Below are 24,938 nucleotides of genomic sequence, written 5' to 3'. Positions count from 1 at the left end.
GTGTCACATTGGTTAGCAATGTTGTCTCAAGGGTTCAGGGTCTTTTTCTGGGTATTCGGACTTCCTACCACAGTCCATGTTCATGTCAGGTAAATTGCGATTCTAAATTGTCCTCAAATGTGTGTTTGTGTTTGCACAGTTGTATGGGTTGTTCCCTCTCTCCTGTCCACTGACTGCTGGCTCCACGCTCCAGCCTGCAGTTTTGAAAATGATTATCCAGCGACTGAAAATGAATGGGTGGGTATTTTCTGAACCGATTGCACCTTATTGTTTTAATGTACTTAACAACAAAGTTAAAAGTTCAGTAGCCCAGATGGTCAAACAGTGGTTAATGATTGACATTGTGTTGACTGGACATACATGTTTCCAGAAACACTTCAGAGTCATGGAGAAGAGTTTTTGCATTTGTAACCAACAGGATCAACCAGGACAAGATAATCAACAAAAGAAACAAATTATAAATTGGTTGTGGAGTACCCACTAATTATTTTAGCTGTTAGGTCAATTGGCTGCAGTTAAAAATCCTAAGTCTGAGTCAATATCTGGAGCTCCTGTTTGCAATTCACCGAAATATACCTTACATCCTTTTATGGTGACACAGAGTTTGCATGGGATTACTACAAACTAAGGGATTCCCCAAATCAATTTGCTTTAAAAGGCAGCGCCCTAATATGGATGTCACTCTGTTACCGGGTTTCTGAAAGTCTGTTACAAATGTAAAATATTCCACCTTTCTTTAAACAAAATCATGATGACTGGTCTTTTACTGTAAAATATAATAATAATAATAATAATAATAATAATAACCCTTGTGATTTTACATATGCAGAGCCTTGAAAAACTGTCCACAAATATAAATCTAAAATGTGTGGTGTGAATTTTTGTTCACTTCCCTTTTATTCACTAATATACAGAATGTCCAAAAATACAATTCTAAGTACGTAATCAACTCTCTTTTCTATCCTTAAATGTAATTTAATCTCAGTATAACTACAGATGTTTCTTAGGGAACACTCTCATGAAGATCAAGGGATCAGAGCTGTGAATCCTAAAGCAGGATTAAGTTATACATTTATATTTCAGGCTTTAAATATTACACAGTTCTGTTCAGTCCATCCTCTGGAAATAGAAAGAGGGTGACAGAACAACAGACCTACCAAGCCATGACTTTCCACAGCTCATGCTGGTAATTCTGTTGACAAGACAACTTCAGTATTGTATTTGCAATAGTTCTGTGGTGAACAATGCCAAAAAAAAAAATTGAGATTGAGGGAAGTGGCTCATCTTCCAACAAGACAACAGCTCTAAACATGCAACAAGAGCTACAGAAGAAGAATTTAGATATAAATGTTCAGAAAGGCCCAATCAATGTCCAATTCTTTCACTTTGGCAAGAATGATTGTTTAAAGACACTTTTTGCTGAAATCGCCAGCAGCTTATTTGCATAATACTGACATAATCCTAAAACAGCATATTCTAGAAGGAGCTCATTTAGGCAGAACTGATCAGGTGATTTCTCATCTGAAAATGATTGTTTGCAAAAAAATGTAGTAAATAGTGAACATGTTCAGTGTAGCCCATGGACTTATTCTGACTTATTCTGAAGCGTAACAGGTCCTTTAAATCAGCATTTGTTCTTTTAGATTCTGTCATTCTTTCTTGTTCATAAACGTATATTCTTTTTTTGTACACAAATGTTTTGGCTGCAAATCTTTTTAGCTGTGATTGCATTTGTCCTCGGAGGCCAACTAAAAGCCACAGAAGAATGTTTGCAGTCAAAGTTCAGACTAACATTTTATCTGTCCAGACCGTGGTAACCAAGATGTTGGCCTCTGCATCAACAACCAAAACAAACAGAACAAAAATAAATTTTCTTCACATACGGCCCTAGATCATGTTTGGGGTATTTATTTTGCTGAAAAAAGAAAAATGAAGGTAAGAAAAGACAGAAAAACTACTTTCATAGTTTTAAAGGATTGTTTCCTGCAGCTCAGCACAGGCAGTGTGAGAGGATACATTAACCTTGGCATGAAAACAAACAGCAATGGTTCAATGGACATTTGATTCATAATGGACAAGGTAAACTGCAAATACTTCAAATGAATAGTACTTTAAGTGAAACATACTACAAACATTAATGGTGGTCACAAGTATTACAGTGGTCTGGACCATTGTTTTTAACAACAATACTCGTGTTGAAGGGACTTTTACCTCAGTATTAACTCTTCAATGCAATTTCTAACCATGTACCTAAGAAGACCCAGCCTGAAAACAAAGTAGATTATGTAATGATATTAATGGGGACCCACATGTACAGGATAACAGTTTAATTAGCTAACTGTGAATTAGCATTACTAGAGCAGGTCATAGACTATACAGTTTAGGAGATATGCAGAGGATATTGTTCATCAATGGGTTACATTGGATGTCCAGAAAACACAAAAGTCAGTAGGAAAATTAGAATGCTGTTTTGTAGTTATACTGACCACTCAAAGTACTTCTACAATGGGTATACAGTACCCCATATTCAAGCAGCACACTCAGCAAAGTGACTTGGGGTGATAAGGTTGTAAGGCTACCTCCAAACACATGGCAAGCACTCTCCTACAGCACGACCCCGTCTCCAACTCTGCAAGGGTACAGATTGGAGACTGTGCTTTGAAGAGGAATATAAAATCTATTTAAAGACAAGTAGTGTAGCTATTCTTGCTTTTTTTATTCACTGTATTAAACTGTTTAAAAGAAATGCTTCATTTGGCCTATAAACTATATAAAGACAGACAAATGCTCTAAAAATAGAAAATGGATTGGTGTCTGTACTAAGACTTACAGTGCTTCCCTAAAAAAATAAAGACAACCTATAGATTATAAACTTTCTCCAGCAGCACCTTGTGCTGCTTCTGACTTCCGTATTATCTGGAAGTAATGTGATAACATGGGAAGTAGCAGCACATGATCTTAAGTAGTTAAAAGGCATATGTAATTATAAAATTAAAGGCAGTATGAGTTTTATTTTCCTGTCCCACTTTGGAAACCTCATGTCCAATGCGGAGTATACTTCAGTTGTCTTCTCTTTTTTCTCTCACAGTTGCCACCAATCAGTCTGTACTGTCTAAAAAGAGCTACTGTATCAAAAAATTTAGATCATGAACTCTATCTGGCAGACTTTTTTTCATTCTGAAAAAGTTATGTTTTTTTCTTTCAGAAGAAAAAACATAACTTGCAACCCATTTGAGTAATGTAACACAGACGAGACCCTGCGATGGACTGGCGACCTGTCCAGGGTGTAGCCCGCCTCTCGCTCTGTGACCACTGGAGATGGGCACCAGCAACCCGGCAATCCTACTAGGGATAAGACTGTAAAGATAATGGATGGATGAATGGAACATATTTAATGAATAATGAACTGCCAACTCCAACTGCATAAGGATTCTGTATCAGTTCTCTTCAGGAACTCAGGTGAGAGTTCTGCGTTTTATCTTGAAAGTCCAAGGTCCAAATGTCTCATCATGCAAGTTGGCTGTAAAACGGTTACTATGCAAATATGTAAGATGTGTTTTACCGTGATTGCTAAAGAAACAGAGCAAACTGAATTCAATGAACGGATATTTCTGCTTCAAGTCTGAGTGAAAAACAGTAGAGCAAAACAATTTTTACAACTATTACAAATTACAGCGTAAGAGATCATTTTGGCATAATATTAAAACTCATCTTTAAAATATGATTAATCCAAAACCAGTGAAAACGGTCAGATTTCCTGACTCGGACTCTTCACCCAGTCTCAGGTCTCACCGCCTCTGCAGCTCCGATGATCTCTGCCCTTCAAAATAAAGGCGGCTATCACGTGAATGAGTAGTGACGGGGCGGGCCTTAGGCACCCCTCAGCCAATTACGTTCACTGTTTTGCGGCTTGCCATTCGATGATAAACATTGCGACCTGACCCGCTGAGCACACAGTCAGGCAAAACACGTCAACGTGGGGAGGTCAGTCAGAGCGAATCCTCCCATTTCTGCAAGTCGCAGTGTTAGACTGGAATTAATAGGCTACTTTACAGATACGAACACTTTAATGAAGTAGTGTCCTGTTTCGGAAGGTGGAGACGCTAAGCTTGTACTCCGACATTCACCTTTATCACCGGAAACCTGTTAGCTTCGTTAGCTAACGTGAGCTAGCTCAGTTAGCTGTTACCTACTCTCGTTTTCTTGTATGCAGCTGACCTCGAACATAAGACAGACGGACAGAGTGTAGCTGTTTGTCATTTCGGGGTCGCTTACCCCGTGGCTTGACATCCTTGGCTCCCTTCGCTGCTGTGTGGCTCTCCGTGGACGGTTCTCGAATATGATACACAATGAGTCAAAGAGATACCTTAGTTCATCTGTTTGCTGGAGGGTGAGTATGTTCTACAGTCGTGTACGCCAGAAGCTAAGCTAGTTAGCTCTGTGCTAGCAGCGACCAGCTAGTTGAAGCTTTTCAATAATTACAGTGGTATGTAAATGTAAGTGGGATGTTATTAAAGGTACTCTTGTAACTGTGTAGCTTAAACATCAGCTTGACAGATATGAGCTACAAAAGCTTGTCCCTGATTGTGTACCCGTACGTGCTGACACTTCAATGACAGTTATATATATGAATGAAATGGCTAGCTTGTGGTCACGCCTTCCGTTTTCATTAACAATCAGTAAAAGCAATACTATTTCCTATGTTTTATTTATTTTTGAAATAATCACTATTTTTTCCGCTTCAATGTGCAGTGTGATACAGATGTGTCAGAACCTCTGCGTATTAGCCCGAATTGCATAAAAATACAAGAAAAATGACATATAGAAGTTACATACCAACAGGAGTTTTTGGATAGAAAGCAATATCTGAATGTCTCATTCTTTGCTAGATCCAGTTTAAGCATGGTAATGAAGATTTGTTTACACTGCATTATTTAACCCCACTTTACATATTTTAGAAAATGTATAATAATTACATTTTGTTTGCGAATAGGCCGATAATTCAGCTCAGTTTCCTTTTACATATCTCAATTTCTCAAGAAATATCCCAAAGTACCTTGCAAAACAATAGGATTTAAACCATGTACAACTACAAAGAAATATGTTATTAAATGTCATCTAATGCAATTCACTCATAGGCTAATTTGAATTCAGTTCGATGCTGTCAAATTTGATTCTACTTTTACTGCAATCCAACTATATGCAGTTGATAATACTACTGGTAATTATCTCTCTAAGGGAAGCCCAACGGATTGCATTTAACCACTGATATTGCAAAAGTCCCTCCTCCTAAGCAAGAACAGATCTTTTCAGGTAGAGACCTTTAGCAGTACCTGGCCCAGTATGAACGAACAAATGCCATGACCTACTGGGAGTTAAGACCAAACAAAAAAAGATTAGAGTAGAATGTAACTTTGAGCACTTTGCCCAGCTTTCACTGGAGTTTTTTTCTGCAACTTTGTGGTTTTGTTGTTATTTTATGAGCCTAGACCTGTCAGGTTTCTCCTTTTTGATGTTAAACAGTTTTTCCCTTAAATAAAATCTGTTTTGAATAAATCAAACCAGGATCATTTGAGTGCTGACATTGCACTCATCCCTGTTGTGTATATGCTAAATAACTCGATCCTGAGCTCATCCCCACATGCTTTCACTAGTGAGAAGTCGTATATCTTCAGTTTTCTACAGTAGTTGTATGTCCATTGCCTGCTAAAGCGCTCTCTAACCGGACCCCCTCCGACTGGCTTGTTACGGATTGAAAATTAACCAGTAATGAGAGATAAACCCACCTGAGATTCCTTACTCTGGTCGTGCCCAGCCCAGTGTGGTCCTGCTTTGATCGGCTCAATCATGTAGCACATGTACATATTGTTTTTGTCTTTTGTTATCAGTGTGTCTGAGATTAGGTTTTTTATAAACAGCTGAGCTACTTTTTAGGAATGCTTTGGTCCTGGTAGGACATTCACTGAAAAAGAAAGTTAAGGGAGGGAATGTGAAGTAAGATTGGTTTCATGCACGTGTAGATTCTATTTTTTTGGTGAGCATAGGCTTTATAAAACTTTGCTTTTAAAAAAAATGTAAATAACTAATTTATCATTTTATGTCTTTGTGTCTTGCTGACCTATCTTGATTTATTTTTCTATTTTAAACACAAATTTACAGTATTGAAAGATTATGTGTTTTTAGCAGAAAAACACTTGAAAAGGTGAATTTCAGAGTTTAAAAACCTGTGCATTTGATGTCATCATTTTTTTATGTCTTGCTTGTCTTCTTTATTTTTATACCAGATGTGGGGGCACTGTAGGAGCCATATTGACGTGCCCACTGGAAGTGGTGAAGACTCGTCTGCAGTCTTCCTCCATCACCCTCTATGTGTCTGAGGTCCAGCTAAGTACCGTCAATGGGCCCAGCGTGACCCGTGTGTCTCCACCAGGCCCCTTGCACTGTCTAAAGTGAGTAGTCGACTAGTTTCTTTCCTTTTAGACTCATAAATACAGAATATACTTTGTCTTCAAATGGAGATACCAAGTCTTTCAAATGCATTCTTCTCCTCTGAACAGTTTTATCAGGATACAACCACACATAATAATTATTTTAAAAGGATTTTATGTTATAGAGCAGCACAATCTGTAAGGAGGAATACAAATTAAAATCTCAAAGGTGTATTGCGCTCAGTCCTCTCTGAGTTAATATTTTGTAGACCCACCTTTTGGTTAAAACTAAATCTGCAGATCTTTTGGTTTATGTCTCTCAGCTTTGCACATTTACAGACTGAGACTTTTACCCATTGTTGGTTGCTGAATAGCTCAAGCTCAGTCAGATTGGACGGAGAGCGAGCCATGAATTCTTAAATCTTGTGTACGTTCTCAAGCAGACGCGGGTTATGCCACTATAATGTTTTTTTTCTGAACTACACATAACTCTGATTGCATAATTAGGGTTATTGTCCTAATGGAAAGTCAGTCTTGCTCCATTCTCAAGACTTGCAGCATCTAACAGATTTTCTTTAAGACAAGCCCTTAGCAACACGCCAGAACAGCATTGCCACTTAATGCTACAGCCACCACCATGCTTCACTGTTGAGATGAGATGATCAGGGTGATGATAGAACTTCACATTTCTTTAGTAAAAATATTTGTGTGTAATTTTCTGTTGTTTAAAACTACGCTCTGCTTTGTGTTGGTCTGTCAGCTAAAATCCCAGCAAACTATATTGTTTGTTGTCATAGTGTAGAATGTGAAATGATGAAAGACCTATGAATGTGCACCTGCCTCTGCTATGTTTGTAGGCCCTTTTTAGTTGGTAACCAGGTTTAAAGTGAGATTAGTACAACTTTTGTTATGTGAATCATTTGGCTCCGGCTCTTTCTTTACTCGCTCCTTGCACCGCATTGTGGCTTTTGTTTTTGTTTACTGTGTCCAGTGTCCCCCAGGAAGTGGTTACTGTGGCCACTTCCTGAAACCAAATGTTATGATCTCAGTGATTGGACAAACTGTTTTAAAAAAAAAAAAAAAAAAAAAAGAAACTGCTTTAGCTAGACAACAACAGAAACAATCATAAATTGAAAGTTGTTTACGGGAATCCTGAGATTACTGACAGAGCATGACTCAGCATGGTTATTAAAGGGAAATAAGATCCAAAATGTGTGAACAGAAATAACTTGGGGGCGGAGCATAATGTTGGAGCTCATATCTGATACATTTTTGCCTGCTTATTATTGTATGCCCAAATGACCTTGACTGAGAATCCAAAAATGTCAGACTATTTTTATAATTGTGTTCCACTGACACATCTTAGGCTTTGCATGTAGGTCAAAGTTCCTCTGCCACTTGAATAGAGTTTGGTTTGGTTTCATGGCGATGTGAGAGGGGTAGCAAAAAATAGCTTCAACAAATGCCATCACCGACATCGAATGACAAAATGTTCAACATCATGAGTCAAAATGAAATATTTTAGACCAAAAACCGACTGTAACAGAATAGACTGGTTTTAATTTAGATTGTACATAGTTGTTGGGAAATATGTTAATTCTTTAACAGTTATGTGATTGTAGAGATAAATATGTGTGTTTGTGTGTTTCGTACTCAGACTGATTTTGGAGAAAGAGGGACCTCGATCTCTCTTCAGAGGCTTGGGGCCAAACTTAGTGGGCGTGGCACCTTCCAGGTGAGCTCTCTTCTGCTCTAATGGTCAACACAGCATCTATCAGAATAAATACCCTCAATAGCATTAAATCAAGACATGGAAACCTTTTCTTTCAATATATTTTTTGACAAACCTTATTAGTTAGTATTATAATTCTGCCACTACTTTCTTTCTTTTATTTCTTTGTTGTTATGGTAGTTAAAGGAGATCCACAGGGTTCTGTGTTGGGAACTGTGATGTTTTGGAGTACAACGCTTCAGTCAAATATGACATGACTGAAGTTTTGTACTCCAAAACTCTCAATCTTTCCTGTAGAAGCTCACTGTTGATCAGTTATGTCCATTGACACTGTTGGACTTGCTCATGTTAAGCTAACGCCTGTGTGATTGAAGCACGTATGTTTCAGTCACCATCTGTCCACTGTAACCATTTGATTGGTTTATGCTATATAGAAGAAATATATGTTAAACATTGTAAAACATTCTAATGAAAATGTTTTCAAACACTGAAATATTAGCTTAGCTGGAGTAGTTACTCCCACTCCCCTGATGGCTGAAAATAAAAGTCCATCATTTGAATAAAACCAGAAAAAAATGCTTAATGACAAAGGTCAAGGTCAAAGGTCTGAAGATAAATCAGACAGATACAAATATCTTTTTTTTTTTTAATTAGAAACAGCTTTATTATTTCTAGTTTGTAGCATGTAGTAGGCATGCACAGTTTTCTCTAAATGTGAAGTGTGTGCAATAATACTAATAACAAAAACAGGTTTTAACAGAATTTCTATGTCAAAATCACAGTTTTTACCTCAGTGGCAACTCTGTTTTTCTGGGTTTGTTTTTGGGGTTTGCTTTGCTAAAATCCCACGTGAACATGGACTGGTTCTGTAGGCTAGCTGTCATTATGAGCCACTTACAAGGTTTTTTGAGGTTACTTGGAAACAGAGACACATTAAGGCAGCACTGTCATTAAGATGCCGTTCATGCTCCTGGCTTTCTCAGCAGTTTGCGCATTGGAGACATGGCAACAACAGCAAGCGCGTAATTAGGAAACTCGCAGACGGCGATTTCTAGTGCGTTTCTCCACATTAATGAGAGGAGGAAAGCGAGGACTAATGGCACAGAGCTGATGCTGAGGGGAACAGGTGGCACTGTTCAGAGTACATAGTGTTTGATTACATCAATGAATTCTGCTTTCACAGCAAAATAAAAAAGTGAAGACACCTCCAAAGCTGAACTTTAGATTATAACATGATGAATATGTTCATCATGTTATAACGCCACGGTTTGTGGCGTTGCAACGCACACAAACCGTTGTACTGAAAATGAAAAAAAAACAACATAAAAACAAGTGTGTGCCTTATTTTCTCAATGGCGTTTGTCTGAAGAGACGGTGAAAATTAATTCTGCTGTTGGTATTTCATCTCATGAATTGTTAAAACTCACTAAGCAGATCCTGCCTGTGTGTAATTAGGAACCTGACTTGCAGTTGGAGGCTTAAAGAAATTTGTTTTGTAGAGAAATTAATAAAAAGTGGCCTACTTGGCTTGTTTGACCTCATTCGGGTAAAACACCCACTGATCCAATTGTTGCTTTTCCTTCAAACAGAGCAATCTACTTTGCTGCTTACTCCACCGCCAAAGAGAAGCTGAACGCAGTGTTGGAACCGGACTCCACGCAAGTGCACATGCTGTCGGCTGGAATGGCAGGTAACCATGAGATCAGATTGACAGGGCAGTGCCGTGTCAAATTCAGCAACCAAGTGAGCAGCTTTTTTTTTTTTTTTTTTTTTTTTTTTTTACAGCAAATGCTTTCTGTGTGGTTTAGTGTCAGGTTGCTGTTAGTTACTGTGGTGCTAACAGCAACCCGATCAGACTTGAGTGCAGTGTTTTCTTTTTTTTTTTTTTTTACTGCTATGTAGAGCTATAGAAGTAGTTTTCTGCTTTGGTTTTATAGTGCCTGAAGTAAAACTAAGTTAAACAACCAGATAATGACTTATGGAGAAAATTCTGAATCCTTTTCATGTTACAAATTCAAACTTTTATTTTGATGAATTTTATGAGATATTTTATGATGTGAAAGGAAAATTTGAGATGGTTTTCAAAAACAAATCAGGGTTGGGAGATCCAGCTACTTGGTAAACAACTTTGTGTTGGTCTTCTACATAAAATACCTGAAAACCACAATAAAAGTTGTTGGGTGTACCATAAGAAGAAGGACTGTATTTACTAAAAAACTGTTCTGTTTCAACAGATAAACTAAAAAACCAATACAGTAATGGAGTGGTGTTTTGTTGGTTTCTGCTCTGAAGGACTCTAATCCTTCTGTAGAAAACAGATCTATCAGTCACACAGTCAGACAGCTACAGCTTTGTGTGTGTGTGTGTGTGGTACTGGGTGAAACAGAAAGTGGACTCCACCGATGCTTTTAGTGGACCGTAACTTTGGCCGTTTAAAAGCCTAGTCAAGGTCGGCATGTGTCAGTGGGTCTCCCTTCGGTTTCACTCCACACATTCTTTAGTGTTTGCACTGTGAGAGCAGAACCGGATGAAGTGTCAGCAGACTGAGCACAGTGCTTTCCTATGACATGGTCCATGAAAAGCTGCTTTAGATTAATAAGATTTAATTTGTTTTGTGTTTTTTTTTTGTTTTTTTTTTTTGTCTCTGCTTCATATTTCTCTTAATATGTGCAGAACAACATTATTTTGATGGTAATAAAAATGTATGAAGAAAGATTTTCAGAATAAACAAACAGCATCTAAATGCTGGAGAATTATATTAGAGGGCTGAAAATAAGGTTACTTGCACTGTTCAGCTGTCCCTGTTCCTCTCGTGTCGTCTGTTTGAGGATGATAATTTTTTCAAAGTTCTTTTTTTTTTCCTTCGGTTTGTGGTGGATTAATTCCTGTGTTTTTGTGGGGAATGGGGAGTCAAATGGTTGCATGCCGGTCATGTTGCTACACACAAGCCTGTGTCTGTTTTAGGCTTTTACTCTACCGTAGCTCTCCTCTCGCAAGGGCATGAGACCCCCGCACCACCAGGGGTCTCTAGCTGCATCTGTGAGGAGTTACTTGGGTCTGCGTGAGTACTCACCACAGATCTGTGCCTCTCTTTTTGTACCTGGTTCTTCTTTCTCTTTCAGTATTTCTGTCCCCTCCTCCCTTACTATGTTTTATATATATATATTTTTTTTGCTTCATTTGTAAAAGCTATTACAGCTAAATACAGCCTCCCTGACATGCTGTTACTCACACCTGATGGTCTATAAAAAGGCTATCTTTCCTTCTATAAGATGCCTTTATAGAGCTTAGATTTATGTAGTTTTAAAACAAGCTTTCACCATTTTATTCTACTGCTGACATGGACACAGCTACAAGAACATTTACACATTGCTGTGCTTTTACAGTATCGATAAATATCACAAATGGCAACTTAAAACACAGCTTATTGTATTTTAGAAGTTTCTGGTTGTGTAATCCTCCTGTTTTCTCTCCTTCCTTAGGTTTTACAGCAATCACAGCAACAAATCCAATATGGCTCATAAAAACGCGCTTACAGTTGGATGCAAGGTAAACATTACACTGAGATGGCAGATGTAGAAACTGCAGGATGACTTTTTTGGGAACACCGGCTGCTTTGATTTTGACTTGTGGGAGTTCTCTGAATTTTTTTATTGATTTTTTTTTATTTTTTTTTTTTAAGGCTTTGTTGATTCTTTTTGGTGACAGCATTTGACTTTATGATTGTTTAAAATATTCAGGATTTTTGTTCAAAATGACAATGCAAAGCCTTAAACCACAAGTTTATTTACCATTTATAATAATCACTTCTGTGATTTGTTACTTGTATACTGGGAACTAATTGTACCATGTTAAAAGAAGGTCATTAACAAGCATTAAACTTGCCTCTGTAATGGTACTTAATTAAACAAAATCTAATAGTATGAGGAAAAGATCCTGGGGCTGAAATGATTAAGGCGATTTATTGTAGTGAATTGATAATTGAAATAATCATCAACTAATTTGGCAGTCATTAGCTAAAGTATACAGATTCAAAAATGGCCATTTTCTGGAAGAACACACTCACAGCAGTTTTTAATCAAAAACTGAACACAAAATAAATGCATGCTTTTAAAATGGAGAAAAACCCAACTTTGCCTGTAAAAATGTTAAGTCTGCTTGAAGTAAGGCTCTCAGTATTTGCTTGAGCGTATTTTTAAGTCGCCTCTGTGGCCATATGCAAATCAAATACCAGAGGATGCTTTGTGCTTTTCACATCATTCCACATCCCTCTTTTTTTTATTATTATTTCAGGAATCGAGGGGAGCGGAGGATGAGTGCATTGGAGTGCGTTCGTCGGGTGTATAAAGCAGACGGCTTTCGTGGATTCTACAGGGGAATGTCTGCTTCCTACGCCGGCATCTCAGAGACTGTGATCCACTTTGTCATCTATGAAAACATTAAGCGGCGCCTCTTGGAGGCCAAAACGCCGCAGAACATGGACGAAGAAGAAGAGGCATCAAAAGATGCTTCGGACTTTGTTGGGATGATGCTTGCTGCTGCCACATCCAAGACTTGTGCCACAACTATTGCTTATCCTCATGGTGAGAGTTGGAGATCAACTATAGGTAGCTAAAGCTAAATTACAATCCTCTTTTAATTTGTACTTACCCAAATCGTTTTAATTTGCAGAGGTAATCCGCACCAGGCTACGAGAAGAGGGCACCAAGTATCGTTCCTTCTTCCAGACTCTAACCACAGTACCCAGAGAGGAGGGCTACCGCGCCCTGTATCGCGGCCTCACCACCCACCTGGTACGCCAGATCCCTAACACCGCCATCATGATGTGCACCTATGAGCTGGCTGTCTACCTCCTGAACGGTTAAAACCTCCCTACCCCTCAGAGAGTTGGTGTAACCCTAGCCCTGATCAGAGAAGGAGATGAGAAAACAGCAGCACCTGCACACTAGTTGGCACTGCTAACAATCTGCTTGATGGAAATGGGTAGAGAAAGCCCCATCGGTCTTTGTCTCAAAAGCAAGGCCTTGGAGTTTTGTTTTACAACCAAAGGAAAAGGCACAAGTATACTCACATTCACTCTGGAAGTCATTGTTTTGATTTCTGTTCTGCCCCTTGTTCAGGTTCAGAGTTCTGAAGTAGGAACCCGACAAGTTGTTGGCAACTCCTGCATAGATGTGGGGGGGGGAAAAAAGCCTTAAAATGCATATTTTATTGCAGCAGCATAATCTCGCTGGAAATCTGAACAATTTCAACCCATCATTTGACTGCTTTTATTGATCTTTATTCATAATTATTTTGAATAAAATCACTGGTGGCCCAATGATTGCCGTTGCTGTTGGCAGCAACTTATCCTAATGTCTGTTTTGCCAGTAGGTGAGCATTTGGAGGCTAAATGTTAGGGTAATTATTTTTCTCAACATGGTCAGCTTCTGATACAATAGACTCAATATTCCCAGTTTCTTTGGAGGAGAAGTGCATCAGATTCTCTTGTGTTTAACATTGGACATAAAGTGCTCTCCTTCCTGTTCAGCAGTTCTTTTACGATACACAAATCTAACAAACTCCCCATGTTTACATTTGTGATGGTATCGACACAAATGGCTTTTTGCTTGCATCGGCCCAAACAAATGGAGGTAGGATTGCTCACTGTGTGGTGTAGGACCAGCCTATCCACCAGGAGAGGTGTACCATGTCAGTAAAACATGTGATTGCATTATTGTTACTTGCGTTAGTGGCGGAGTACCACAGGGTTCAGTTATTTTTACTACCAGTTATTTTTACTATGGCACGGAATAATTTTCTTCTGTATTGAGGATGATATTCGGCTATATTTATCCCAAGACAGTCTTGTAAAGGAGATTTTGTTTTATCCTGGGTAAATTAAGGTTAAATAAAAATAAAATTAAATAAATCCCTCAGCTTTTAGTAACTGAAATATACACCAGATGTTGGCATCTGGGGCAGTAAAAGGCTTTTCAACTCGCCAGATGTTTCACTGGCATCCAGAGTGAGAATAATATCCTACCAAATATAAAGTAGAAGAATCCTTTCCAATTTTGATATTGGAAATAGTAAAATTTTATTGTGCAGCTCAGTTGTTGTGCCATCTATGACTTTATTCAGTTATTCCTTTATGCGATTTTATTTTTTCTCTACTGAATAAATTACAAGTTTATTTTTCATAGCAAGATTATGTTGCTGCACTAAAGTGATTTTACTCGCATATTTCTCACACCTCTTTACCAGGCAAGCCATCCAATTGACCTACAGCCTTTAAATCGGTTCAAACTGCTTAAAATGGAGTAAAAAAAACCGTTCAAAACCTGTTGTAGTCCTCGCGATGACTAAAGTAGCACATAGTGCTCCCTGCATCCTTCAGAATCAAATTGCGGTGGAACGACGAGAAAGAAAGATTGCCTGAGGGGCAGAGGAGGGAAAAGATGATGTGCCTTGTGTGAAAACGACCCGCAGATGGAGATGCACAGCAGACAAGTCGCACAAGTTTTCATTTGAGAGGTTTTCTGCATTGTCAGTATTGGAGTTTCTATCAGAACAGACACGTTTACAGAGTTCATACACGGTTTAAAGTCAGCCGGTGCTTGGCAGTGAAGTCTGTAGGCGCGGCTGACTTCTGAACCAGTGGGTGTTTGTGTTTTAAGTGAAAAGTCATCCGGCTCCAGCAGAACCGAATCCAGTTTTCAAACTAACTGAATGTACATAAAGAAGAGCCAAGAAAGGATATGATACTCACCCATGTTGTGAATTAAAAAGTTAATATAATTAACAAATTCTAACAAAATTTGTGATTTTTTGATATATATATATATATAGATATATATATGCCCACTTAGATAAATATATATTACCTCTAAAATGTGATTGTGTTGCAGTTTTGAGCCCGTCTTGGGAAACATTTAGTACATTTTATCTAGGGGAGAGCAGACTTATCCCATTACTAGTTACAGTTATATACAGAGAAGGTATTTCCAGATCTTTCTCCAGAAGTCATGATTTTTTATTTTTATTTTTTTTTCCCCTCAACTTTGTGGTGGAGACAGGCTTGTTTTACAGGTGAGGACAATCCTCTTGTGTTTACATCAGGACACCCGTAGTGTTTAGCCAGCAAAGTGGAAGAAGTGGACGATAAACTGCTCGTCATAAACGCACATTCATTAAACCTTCACGTTTGTGTATGTTTTACTATTTATATGTGAAGCATTTCACTCTTATTTTTGGTGTTTTCTGTGCATAAATGTTGTTTGCAGAGATCAGATTTATCTTCGTAGGCAAAACCGGATTTCTGATCTGACTTCATTTGTAATAATTCACCCCAAAGCGAACGCCTGAGCGCAGTCCTCAACTTGAAATGTTATGTGTTTCTGGGACTGTGAGGAATCATTTTAATACTATTTCCTAAAAAAAAAACAACCTTTGTACAAGGTAACTAATAAAAACAAAAAAGAAATGTTGAAAGGAAATCCCTGCTATGGCCTGGCTACAGTAGTGTGCGCATCATTACTAAAGCCTCCTTTAGATCAGTTTCTGCATTTAGTTTTCTTTGGAGTTTGTCGGAAACCCACTCTTGTCTTCAGGTGACCGTCATGCTAGGTTCCCCTCTGGACACTGCCTGATGTGTCCAGAGGTTTGGTCTGTTTCCAAGCTTTGTCTAAAGATTTTGCATCCGAACCTGCTTTTTGAAATTTTCACAACTTTTCCCATCTTAACACAAACTTTTGTTGCATCTGAAGATGAGCTGCCCCTCACTATGATGCTCCCGCCACCATGTTAGGGTGTAAATACGATGTTCTCTTGCTGACGTGCCGCATTTCTTCAGGACTTAGGCTCCACTGGATAATAACACATTGACCCACAAGGTTTTAGGAGACTTTAGATAGGTCTGGGTGCGTTTTTTTTTTTTTGTTTTTTTAGAACAAAATAGTTATGATGGTTACTTTTACTATCACTTCAGCCTCTCTCCAGCTTTCCTGGCCCATTTCTTTTCATCAGTCTCCTTAAAGCATAATTTTTTTTCAACCTCCCTGTTATACTTTATTTTTCTTAGTAATCGGGACTATCCCCCCCCTTTTTTTTTTAAATATGATGCTATAGAACTAATTGTATGCGCTTCTCCTGACTGATACATTTATACACAGATTATTTGCAATGTCTATGCAAGAGAAGCAGATGTCAGTAAAAATCTGCTGATAGAGCTGAACCTTATTTCAGGTCCTTCAGATAGAATGGAACTGAAGAAGACTAAATGGTGGAACTGAAATGTTGCCAACAGTTGTGCAAAAGGGTTACCGCTGATTTGTACTCTCATTACTGCCCCTGATTGTTTCCAGGTGAATAGTGTAAAGTCAAGATATGTGGAAAACAGTTTTGAAATGATTTCTCAGTCTCAATTTTTTACATCGAAATGCCCGGCGTTTCACACGGTAGTTCTGAGAGTTTCTCTATGTTCCAGTCTCCGGTTTCCAGCTTCAGAACTGACCCTTGATATGACCCCACCCTGTTTTGTTCACTTTTATGATGAAAACAGCAGGGGGGAACCCTCTGTGTTCCCACGGTGTCGGACCATCAGTTAATGATTCCAGTTCCCAGGCCCCAGTTGCTTCTGGTTGTCAACATGTATCTATGGGACCACTGGCCCTAACCAGAAATTATTCTTCCACGCAAATATGAACTAAAATCTCAAGATCTTGACACTTAGTAATTCAATTTTTTTTTTCTTTTCCATTCATTTCAAGCTGTCCTGTCAGGTACCTGTTGCCAACTTGTCATGTAGACATTAGTGAAGAGTTGTAGTGGGAGGAAGAGACCCCTAGAGTGTTCATAAGTAGACATTTCCTCCCTTGTGTCATTGTCTGTCTGAAGGATTTATTCTGCCCTCCTACTTGCCTTTGTGTGTCAGTGAGTTTGCATCTGTCTGTATTTCTACATGAGTCACATAACAGTTCTCATTGGCTTGTATTTTGTATGGAAGAGACCATATAGAAGAAGTGTGTTGAAAACCTGAAGACAGTGTTTTGTTGTTTCTTTTTTCTTTTTTTTTAATAATTTGCTCTCACCCTTTAGTGTTTTTTCCATGTCAAAGATGAGCCTGCTGAGGCTCAGTCTATGCATTCTGGTTTTACCTGTTTTTGTAAGAGAAAATGTCAATAAAATGAAAGAAGTGTATGTAGCTTTTGGGTTTTTTTCTTCTTTCTCTTCCTGATTGTTTTGCTTATGTTTTTAGTATTTTGACCTAAAATATCTGTAGGGTTTTGAAATAACTTTTTGGCATTTTTGTCAAATTATAAACTTAAAGTTAAGGATATGATTTGATTGACCAAGACAAAATTGCCTGAATAGAACAGCTTTTTTTTAAAAAAAAAAAAAAGATCTTACTTGCGGTACTTGGGTAAACATTCATCAAAGTAATGCTACTGCTGGTTGAGTATATTTTTTTGTCTGCTCTGATTCTGATTAAGAGTCAGAAAAGCAAAAATACACAACAACCCTATTGAATGAGTACCTGAAGAACAAACAAGATGGTTTCGAGTAATTTGCTTCATCTGTCTCCAGGGCTGTTTTAATACCCACAGATCAAAAATTTGTCATGGAGTTGATTTTCATCTCTACTTTAACATCCACTAAAATGTTTTGTGAGAATAAAGAGGTAATGATGTAAATATTGCAAAACCCAAGGGTAAACTGGATTTTATTGGACTCTGCCAAGGTACACTGAATGCAGCATGATTTGATGTTGGATTTAGGTTTGTTTGGCTTTACTCATCTGGTGGGGATTTTAGACAAATATAACTTTGAGAAGTTTCTTAAGAAATCAAAAGGAGCAAAACCAACAAATATTCACTTCAGAGCACACTGGACCATTTTAGGAATCCTCCTCCACTGTCCAGTCCAATGTAAACTGTGGCTTAGCCTGTCATTTCATTGGATATGACCAATAATAAAGGATTAATACATTTGCTTGTAAAAAAAAAAAAAAAGAAAGCCATTCAAAAAAAAATTATAAGTCTTCTGCAGTATTGAGTAACCGTTTTGTCAAAACATTTGTTCTAAATATTTAAACAAATACACGCTCAGACTGATCTAAAGTTATGGGCAAACTTTGGTAATTCCAAAATGAGAAATAAACCAGGCAGGAGAAACACTTTTTCAAATAAAATGTCTTTTCAACATAAGACTCTTTGTTTTACATCATTGTTCTGCATGCAGTAAATAAAAGCTCTAAGTACTTCAAACATAATAGTAAAACTATGGTGTAGTAAAAATACTTCCTCAAGTATCTTTTTACCAAAAATAATTACTAAATTAAATGTAACTTGTTACTACACATGTCTGCTTATTAGACTAGAAAAAAAAGCCCAGATAGTTTTAGGTTTGCTTTTGTTTTCATGTTTTGTGTGACAGTTGTAAACATATTTCCTACCAGCAGGTGGCAGTGTGGTCGGGCCCAGATGGCCTCTGTGACCTCCTCCAGCGAGATATTAGAGCAGGAACTGCAAAAAGACACCCTGCTGTTGTAGAAGTCCAAAACACATAAAATATTCAAATAAAATACAACCACATCAAGCATTTTTCACCATTACATACTAACATCTGAATCTTTCCACTAAAAAGGAGTAGCATGCACTAACTGGGAATAAATACGGGTAAAAAGAAGGTGGGATGGCTGAGAAACACACTTCCCTAAGTCACAGCTCATTTCCTGGACCTGAACAGCAGCACCTCAGTGTCACATTTGCAGTTACAGAAGCAGAGTGACTCACGCACCACATGGGTTTATTTTGTGTGTGACTGAAAGGGAGGAGTGTGTTTTCCTGAAAGTTTCTGCCATGAATGGCAGTATTCTTGGAATAATCGGAAGAGCTCGAGGGTGCTGGTGGTGTCTCACTTGTTAACCAAAAACTGGGGACAACACTGTGGGATGAAGCAAGAAGTGGGGAAACCAGTGGATTATTGTCATCCAAATGAAAAGTAAAAGGTTAAACATGGTTTTCCGTGTTTAGTCACTGATTTAGTCCTGAAAGCAGCATCTTTAACATGATCTCTGTTTTAAGTTTCATACTTTTTTATGCGTAAGGACACAAAGTAGTGCAGAATTGATAAATAAAAGCAAAATAATACCATCCATCCATTGTCTATACCTGCTTGTCATTCCAGGGTGACGAAGAAGCTATTACAAATAACCTATTTCTAGGGGTCATAAGATAAGAGGTGGGGTATAAACCCAGGACCTTCTTGCTACCAATTCCATCACTGTGCAGCTGCACAGTTATACCAGATTCTCAAAATTCTTCTATAAATAGGAGATAGGAAACAAAGGCATGCATTTCTATTCAGCCTGCTAAGTCAATACAACAGCTGCAATTACAGCTGCAAGTCTTTGGGGTATGATTCTACCAGTGTTGTTTTTGCCCATTCGCTGTAAAACACCTCAGACTCAGTCAGACCGGGCAGAGAGCATCTGGAAACACGAGTTTTCATGCCAACTCATGAAAATGCTTTGATCTAAACCAGTGCTCCAAAGCTGTCCTCGAGGGTCAATATCCAGCATGTTTGAGAGCCGTAGAGTTAAGCGCACCTAAATTCAATAGAGTTATTTCTTGCACCACCAGGAGAGAGAACAAATTTCTCTCTTCTTGTATGTGCAGGCAGGCATTTAAACGGAAATCGAAATAAGTTCAAGTACAAACACAAGTACCCACTGATCAAGACGCTTTTCCACAACGGCTTACATCCTTCCTCTCTTTCATAAAAAAACTGATTTTTAGATTGCATGTGTCCTGGTACAGATTCTTCCACCTGCACCGTGGATCCAATAGAGTACGTTGAAGTTTTTGGGTTTGACACGACAAAACGTGAAACGAGCTAAGCCATGCAGATTAGGTACTGGTGGAAAAGGGTCATTAAGTACTTTTGCTAGGTACTTGATGAATATGTGGGTATTCATCCGAATCAGGTAATTTTGAAAGTCTTCTAGTCCTTTTAAACTTTTATTGTATCACAAAGTCGTTTTGCTTCATTTCCGGAACCTGTTATGGAAATAAATTTTTAAGATCCAGGCTTAGGAAGAAACCTCACTAGTCCTTAAAGGGACACTCCAAAGATTTATGATTCCATTTTGAACGGCCTTTCACATAGAAGCACTTTGCAAAGTTTAAGACAAGAAATCCCTTCTAATAAAAGCTTTAAAGTGAAGAAAATGCTACTCTTTCCTTCCTGCAAGTCAGCAACAATCTCTGCTTATGCTGAGCTCCAGTTTCCTCAGAGGTCAGCGAACACATTCAAATAGCCTACAACTGTTTTTGGATAAGCAAGCACTTTAGCAATATTATATACTGGACAATACAGTGTGTATCATTTTTTAATGAGACAAACTTACAGAAGTGCAAATAAAACATGTTTTACTCTGGAATATTCACAGTCCTGGATCCTCTCTATATATGTACATGGTTTGGGATAAATTTAATCCTGTATTTGTTTCAAATTAAAAGGTATACATTACATATATTTCATAAATGAATAACCATTTGTAAAAAAATATAGTGATTACATTGTTGTATTTAAGGCTTGCCATAAATATGAAGCCAGGACAAACTTTGTTCTGTGATATGGTTAGCTCAGCTGTCGGCTTGCCAAATCCTCTCTTAGCCAAAGCAAAGACAGAATTTCCTAGCACACTGGTGAACCATGACATCAGAGGTGTAAATTGGCCAACTAAACAATATTAGTGGTGTTGACTGATGGAACTGGAAGTTGGCCCACTCAAACCGAACTCTGCTTTGTGTGTCCTGCGCAATCTTGGGCTGCCTCCAATAGCATCTTATATGGATGAGGATTTTGCTGAAAATCATCCTACTGTCTACAAGTATTGTTTCTTTTAGAAAGTTATTTCTATAACTTTTCTTCTGCAGCGCTACAGGAAGAAGAACCCTGGTGCTACACTGACTGACGGCACTCCAGAATGCCGCCGGGAGGTACGGGCTGCAAAAAAGGCAGCCCGTACCTCCTCCGTCTCCTCTGAAATAGCTCTTTCTTTTTTTGGAGAGCAAATTATTTCGTTCTTTTTGGCTGTTTCTAACTGTACTGCTATGAACTTTAATATAAGGCATTCAGTCTGTTGAGGTTCTACCTCTGCAGATTATTTTCCTGTTCATATCTGACATCTAATGACTTCGGCAGTTTTTGTGCTATTTCACCCGTTCAAATCTAAATCAGAATTGGCTGCTCTTTCAGGACATGATGCCTATGAATTCTTCTGTTTATATCTTTTAAAGAAAGAAAACTTTTTAAAGTAATTTATTCCTATAGTGTAGAAATAGAAAAGCTTTCAAATCATCAAACAGCTTGTGCTCTTTGAAGGCTCATTTCTTCCCCTTACAGTCACCTAGAAATGCCATTCAATCTTTAAATAGGTCACAAGATAATGATCTATCATCAAGTATTTGAGCTTTCAAATATATTTCACTGCTTTTACAAGATCACAGTTTAAATATCATGAGGCTTTTGAACAAATTCTGCCTAATGCTCATGACATCACAGACACACCATTCAACTGAGGCTGTACAACTTGAAATTACTGCAAACTAATTATGCCTGCTTCCAATTCTTTAACATTAGGTCAAATTTTCATAGATCAGAATGGTGGAAATGTTCTTTTGTCCAATACACTGAGACTTTCAGCTAGCACAGTCTCAATGAATTTAAACTTCATAGCTCAAAAACAAGAAAATCTCAGCCACTTCTTCAAGGACAAAAATCCGAGCAGGTACAGCAAGGACAAATGCATCACTGCATCTGTGTCCACATTTCTGGCCCTTTAATACAATAAAATCTGAGTTTTATTTATAATTAACCCGAAAAAGTAAGGTAATTTGGGTTTAGCTGGTTTATCTATTTATTTTTTGCTTTGTACTTTGTAATTTTTCTAAGCAAAACATATTTTATCATTCCAAAGTCTGATTATTTTACCTCAGGTGGTGCCAGAATTGTGAAGATTAGAAGCAGAAAGCTACAATTTTTCTAGCATATGCACACTCTAGGTTTATGCCGCTCTGGGTTGTGAGCCATATTGCCTATCCAGAACAAGGTGTTGCAAAAACCCCTAATCTATTCCGCATTGTTATCAGTTCCCTTTCGTAAGAGACTCTCTGTGGAACATAAACAGGACTTTTCCTGTTAGCTGGCCTCTAATCAATTTATAGGAGAACCACGGACTGGAAGGTGATGCCCTTGACGTAGTCAGTATCACTTGACCATCAGTCCAGAACACAAAGCTGCGTTTTCAAGCCATTCTTCAGTGAGTCATTAAAGGTCTGGTTCGACATTTTTGATAAACTCACTTGCCAAGAGTTGTTGGAAAAGATCAATAGCACTCTCATTCCTGTCCATTAGGAGCGAAGCTGCAGCCAGGAGATGCCTGGCTCGACACTGGAAGCACAAGGCGGGGGGGTGGCGGGGGGGATGTATCTATCTATAAGCTGTCACCACAAGCAGTAAAATGTTTGTTGCTCACTTTGAAACCATGTCTCAGTAAGATGGAGGCAGCTGCAGGTGCATATGACTAAGAGCTACAATGGAGTGCAGAATTTCTCAAGTTGTGTAAGGGCAAGTCTCGTACATATCGGCAGTGGGCTGAACGAAGCTCTGAGGCGGTGAGGCAGCATGTATCTGCCTGCCTGTCAGCTTTTTGGGGGGCCGACTTCAAGGAAACCTGCCTCTGCTGTTCCTCGCAGATTCCTCCCCAAGTCCTCTGGCAGGCCTCTTTACATCAGATGTTTTCGTTCCCTATCTTTCATTATGTCTTCTCTCTCACCGGCTGCTCCCATATCCCTCCTCTTCCTTGTCTTTCTCACAAAGTAACCCTGTTTGCCTGCTCCTTCACAGTTCTCACGTGTCTCTTCTGTATTCGTCTTTGGACTTTGTATAGAGTCTTTAAGTGGTGAAGCAGAGGACCATCAGTATAACAGAATCACTCAGGCAATGAGTGCATGCAAAGGAGTGATTGGTGGGATATTCTCTTGTGGATTTGTACGTGAAGAGATGTGAGTGAACAGAAATCTGAAAAAAGATAGCATTTTCTGCCAAGTAATGCTTTAGAAGCTACAAAAATGCATTAAAAAGGCTATGAGCTGAAAGGCTAAAAATCTAATCTAGTGTTTAAATCAAATGCAATATTCTTAAAGAAAGAAACGTTGTTGGGTTTAGTTGACAATTTAGTGGTGCCAAATTTGTAATAAGAAAAAAAAAAACGAATGTGTGGGTTTCGCTGCTAAGCTTAGTAGGTGGGTAGCAACCATGATGAACTTGCCAAATCCTCTCTTTGCCAAAGCTAAACAGCTAATAGTGCTAATGGTATTTATTGGTTTGAAACTTCAAAGAAGCAAGACATATCAGTGGTTTAATAAATTATGCTTTTAAAAATCAGGGACTGTTGAAACTGATTATTAGATCCTCTCCACTCCCAAATTCTGGAGTTGGTCTCTGTGAAATCCTGCTCTTCTGGGGTGAGCATTGACCTCCTAGGGGATAGAATGTAGTTCCTAAAAGGGACATGAGATGTCTTCTAGTTGCAGATTCTCATCGGTATTGATATTGCTTTATTGATGACAAACCTTGAAAAACATGCTGCTTGACAGCATCATAATGGGCCCACTAAAAACCGTAGGGCATTGGTTGCAAATCTGCTCAACTCAGCTGTCCAGCCCAATTATCTGCATACTTGCTCATTGGCTAATGAATGCTCTCGTGCAGAGATTAACAACTTTAAGTTAACATTGATGTACACTGCATCTGTGTAATAAAGTTAAAACCTGAGCTCCCTGTTTGGGTTTTAAATTAAATTGCTACTTCAAATAATTTTTAATTGAATTTAGTCTGAATTTAGGTTAAAAAAATGACATGCTCATGCTCAGACTGATCAAATCTACAACTGAATACTCTACACTGAACAGAGATAGCTAAAACACTGTTTTAGATTAATGAAACTATTACTCCACTTGTAAGAATAGAACTGGATAGCCTTTTGCATCATTTTAGGTCATTTTCACCACACTGTCCACTTTAGACAAAGCCAAGCATGAAATAACACAAAATACAGCCTGATCCAAGTTAGGCTGAACATATGCACATAGATATAAAATAAAATGACAGTCCTTAGGAAGTTGTGTGTATTTATAGTAGGGGAATACGATGTGATTGATAGAAGTTTACTGCCAACTGTCAAAATAAACATTACAACTCGTTCAAGTGAATTTATATGAGGTTAGGGGTTAGTAAATTTTAAAGTTTAAAATTTTAGATTCACACATGAAAACTGAGGAAAAATATGGGAAAACGATCATATCACATGAATTTCATAGGCATGAATTTCATAAGCACCAGAATATTTTGATTATGCTCAGTATAAAACTATGTAAAGCATGAAAGCGCCTCCACCCTACCGCAGGTTAAACGCTAGCATCTAACAGGAAGCACTAAAATCATCATACAAAAATAAAAGCATCAAGTAATCAGGTTTAAAAAGTACAGCACTTTTGAAAGTACAAACAATAAACACTACATAAAATTCATTAACATTTTTACTATTGTAGCTTTATTCCTTAAAATTGCGAAAAAATATTCTCTTAACTAAGCAGTATTCTTGCTACATCTATTTTGTTTGAAGGCATCGTGACCGGAAATGCATCGTTATTGTGGCGAAATTAACGTCACTCACCTTTGCTTGATCCCGTGGCTCCAGCCAATCAGCGGCTGTCTGGGACACATGA

General features: G+C 38.2%; 1 protein-coding gene across 1 annotated transcript; it reads left to right on the top strand.

Moving 5' to 3' along the window:
• Positions 1-3,958: 3,958 nt before the first annotated feature.
• LOC106926669 (solute carrier family 25 member 36-A-like) lies at positions 3,959-17,340 on the top strand. Its single transcript, XM_015001743.2, has 7 exons — positions 3,959-4,390; positions 6,285-6,449; positions 8,086-8,163; positions 9,750-9,850; positions 11,643-11,709; positions 12,454-12,743; positions 12,832-17,340. Exons 1-7 carry the CDS (start codon positions 4,350-4,352, stop codon positions 13,023-13,025), a joined length of 936 nt encoding a protein of 311 aa, XP_014857229.1. The 5' UTR covers positions 3,959-4,349; the 3' UTR covers positions 13,026-17,340.
• Positions 17,341-24,938: the final 7,598 nt, after the last annotated feature.

The sequence above is a fragment of the Poecilia mexicana genome, unplaced genomic scaffold, assembly GCF_051168715.1.
Source record: "Poecilia mexicana isolate PSO_F unplaced genomic scaffold, ASM5116871v1 scaffold_13, whole genome shotgun sequence".
Classification (NCBI taxonomy): domain Eukaryota; kingdom Metazoa; phylum Chordata; class Actinopteri; order Cyprinodontiformes; family Poeciliidae; genus Poecilia; species Poecilia mexicana.
Note: the sequence above shows the minus strand (reverse complement) of the source record. Positions and strands in the feature narration are given on the sequence as shown.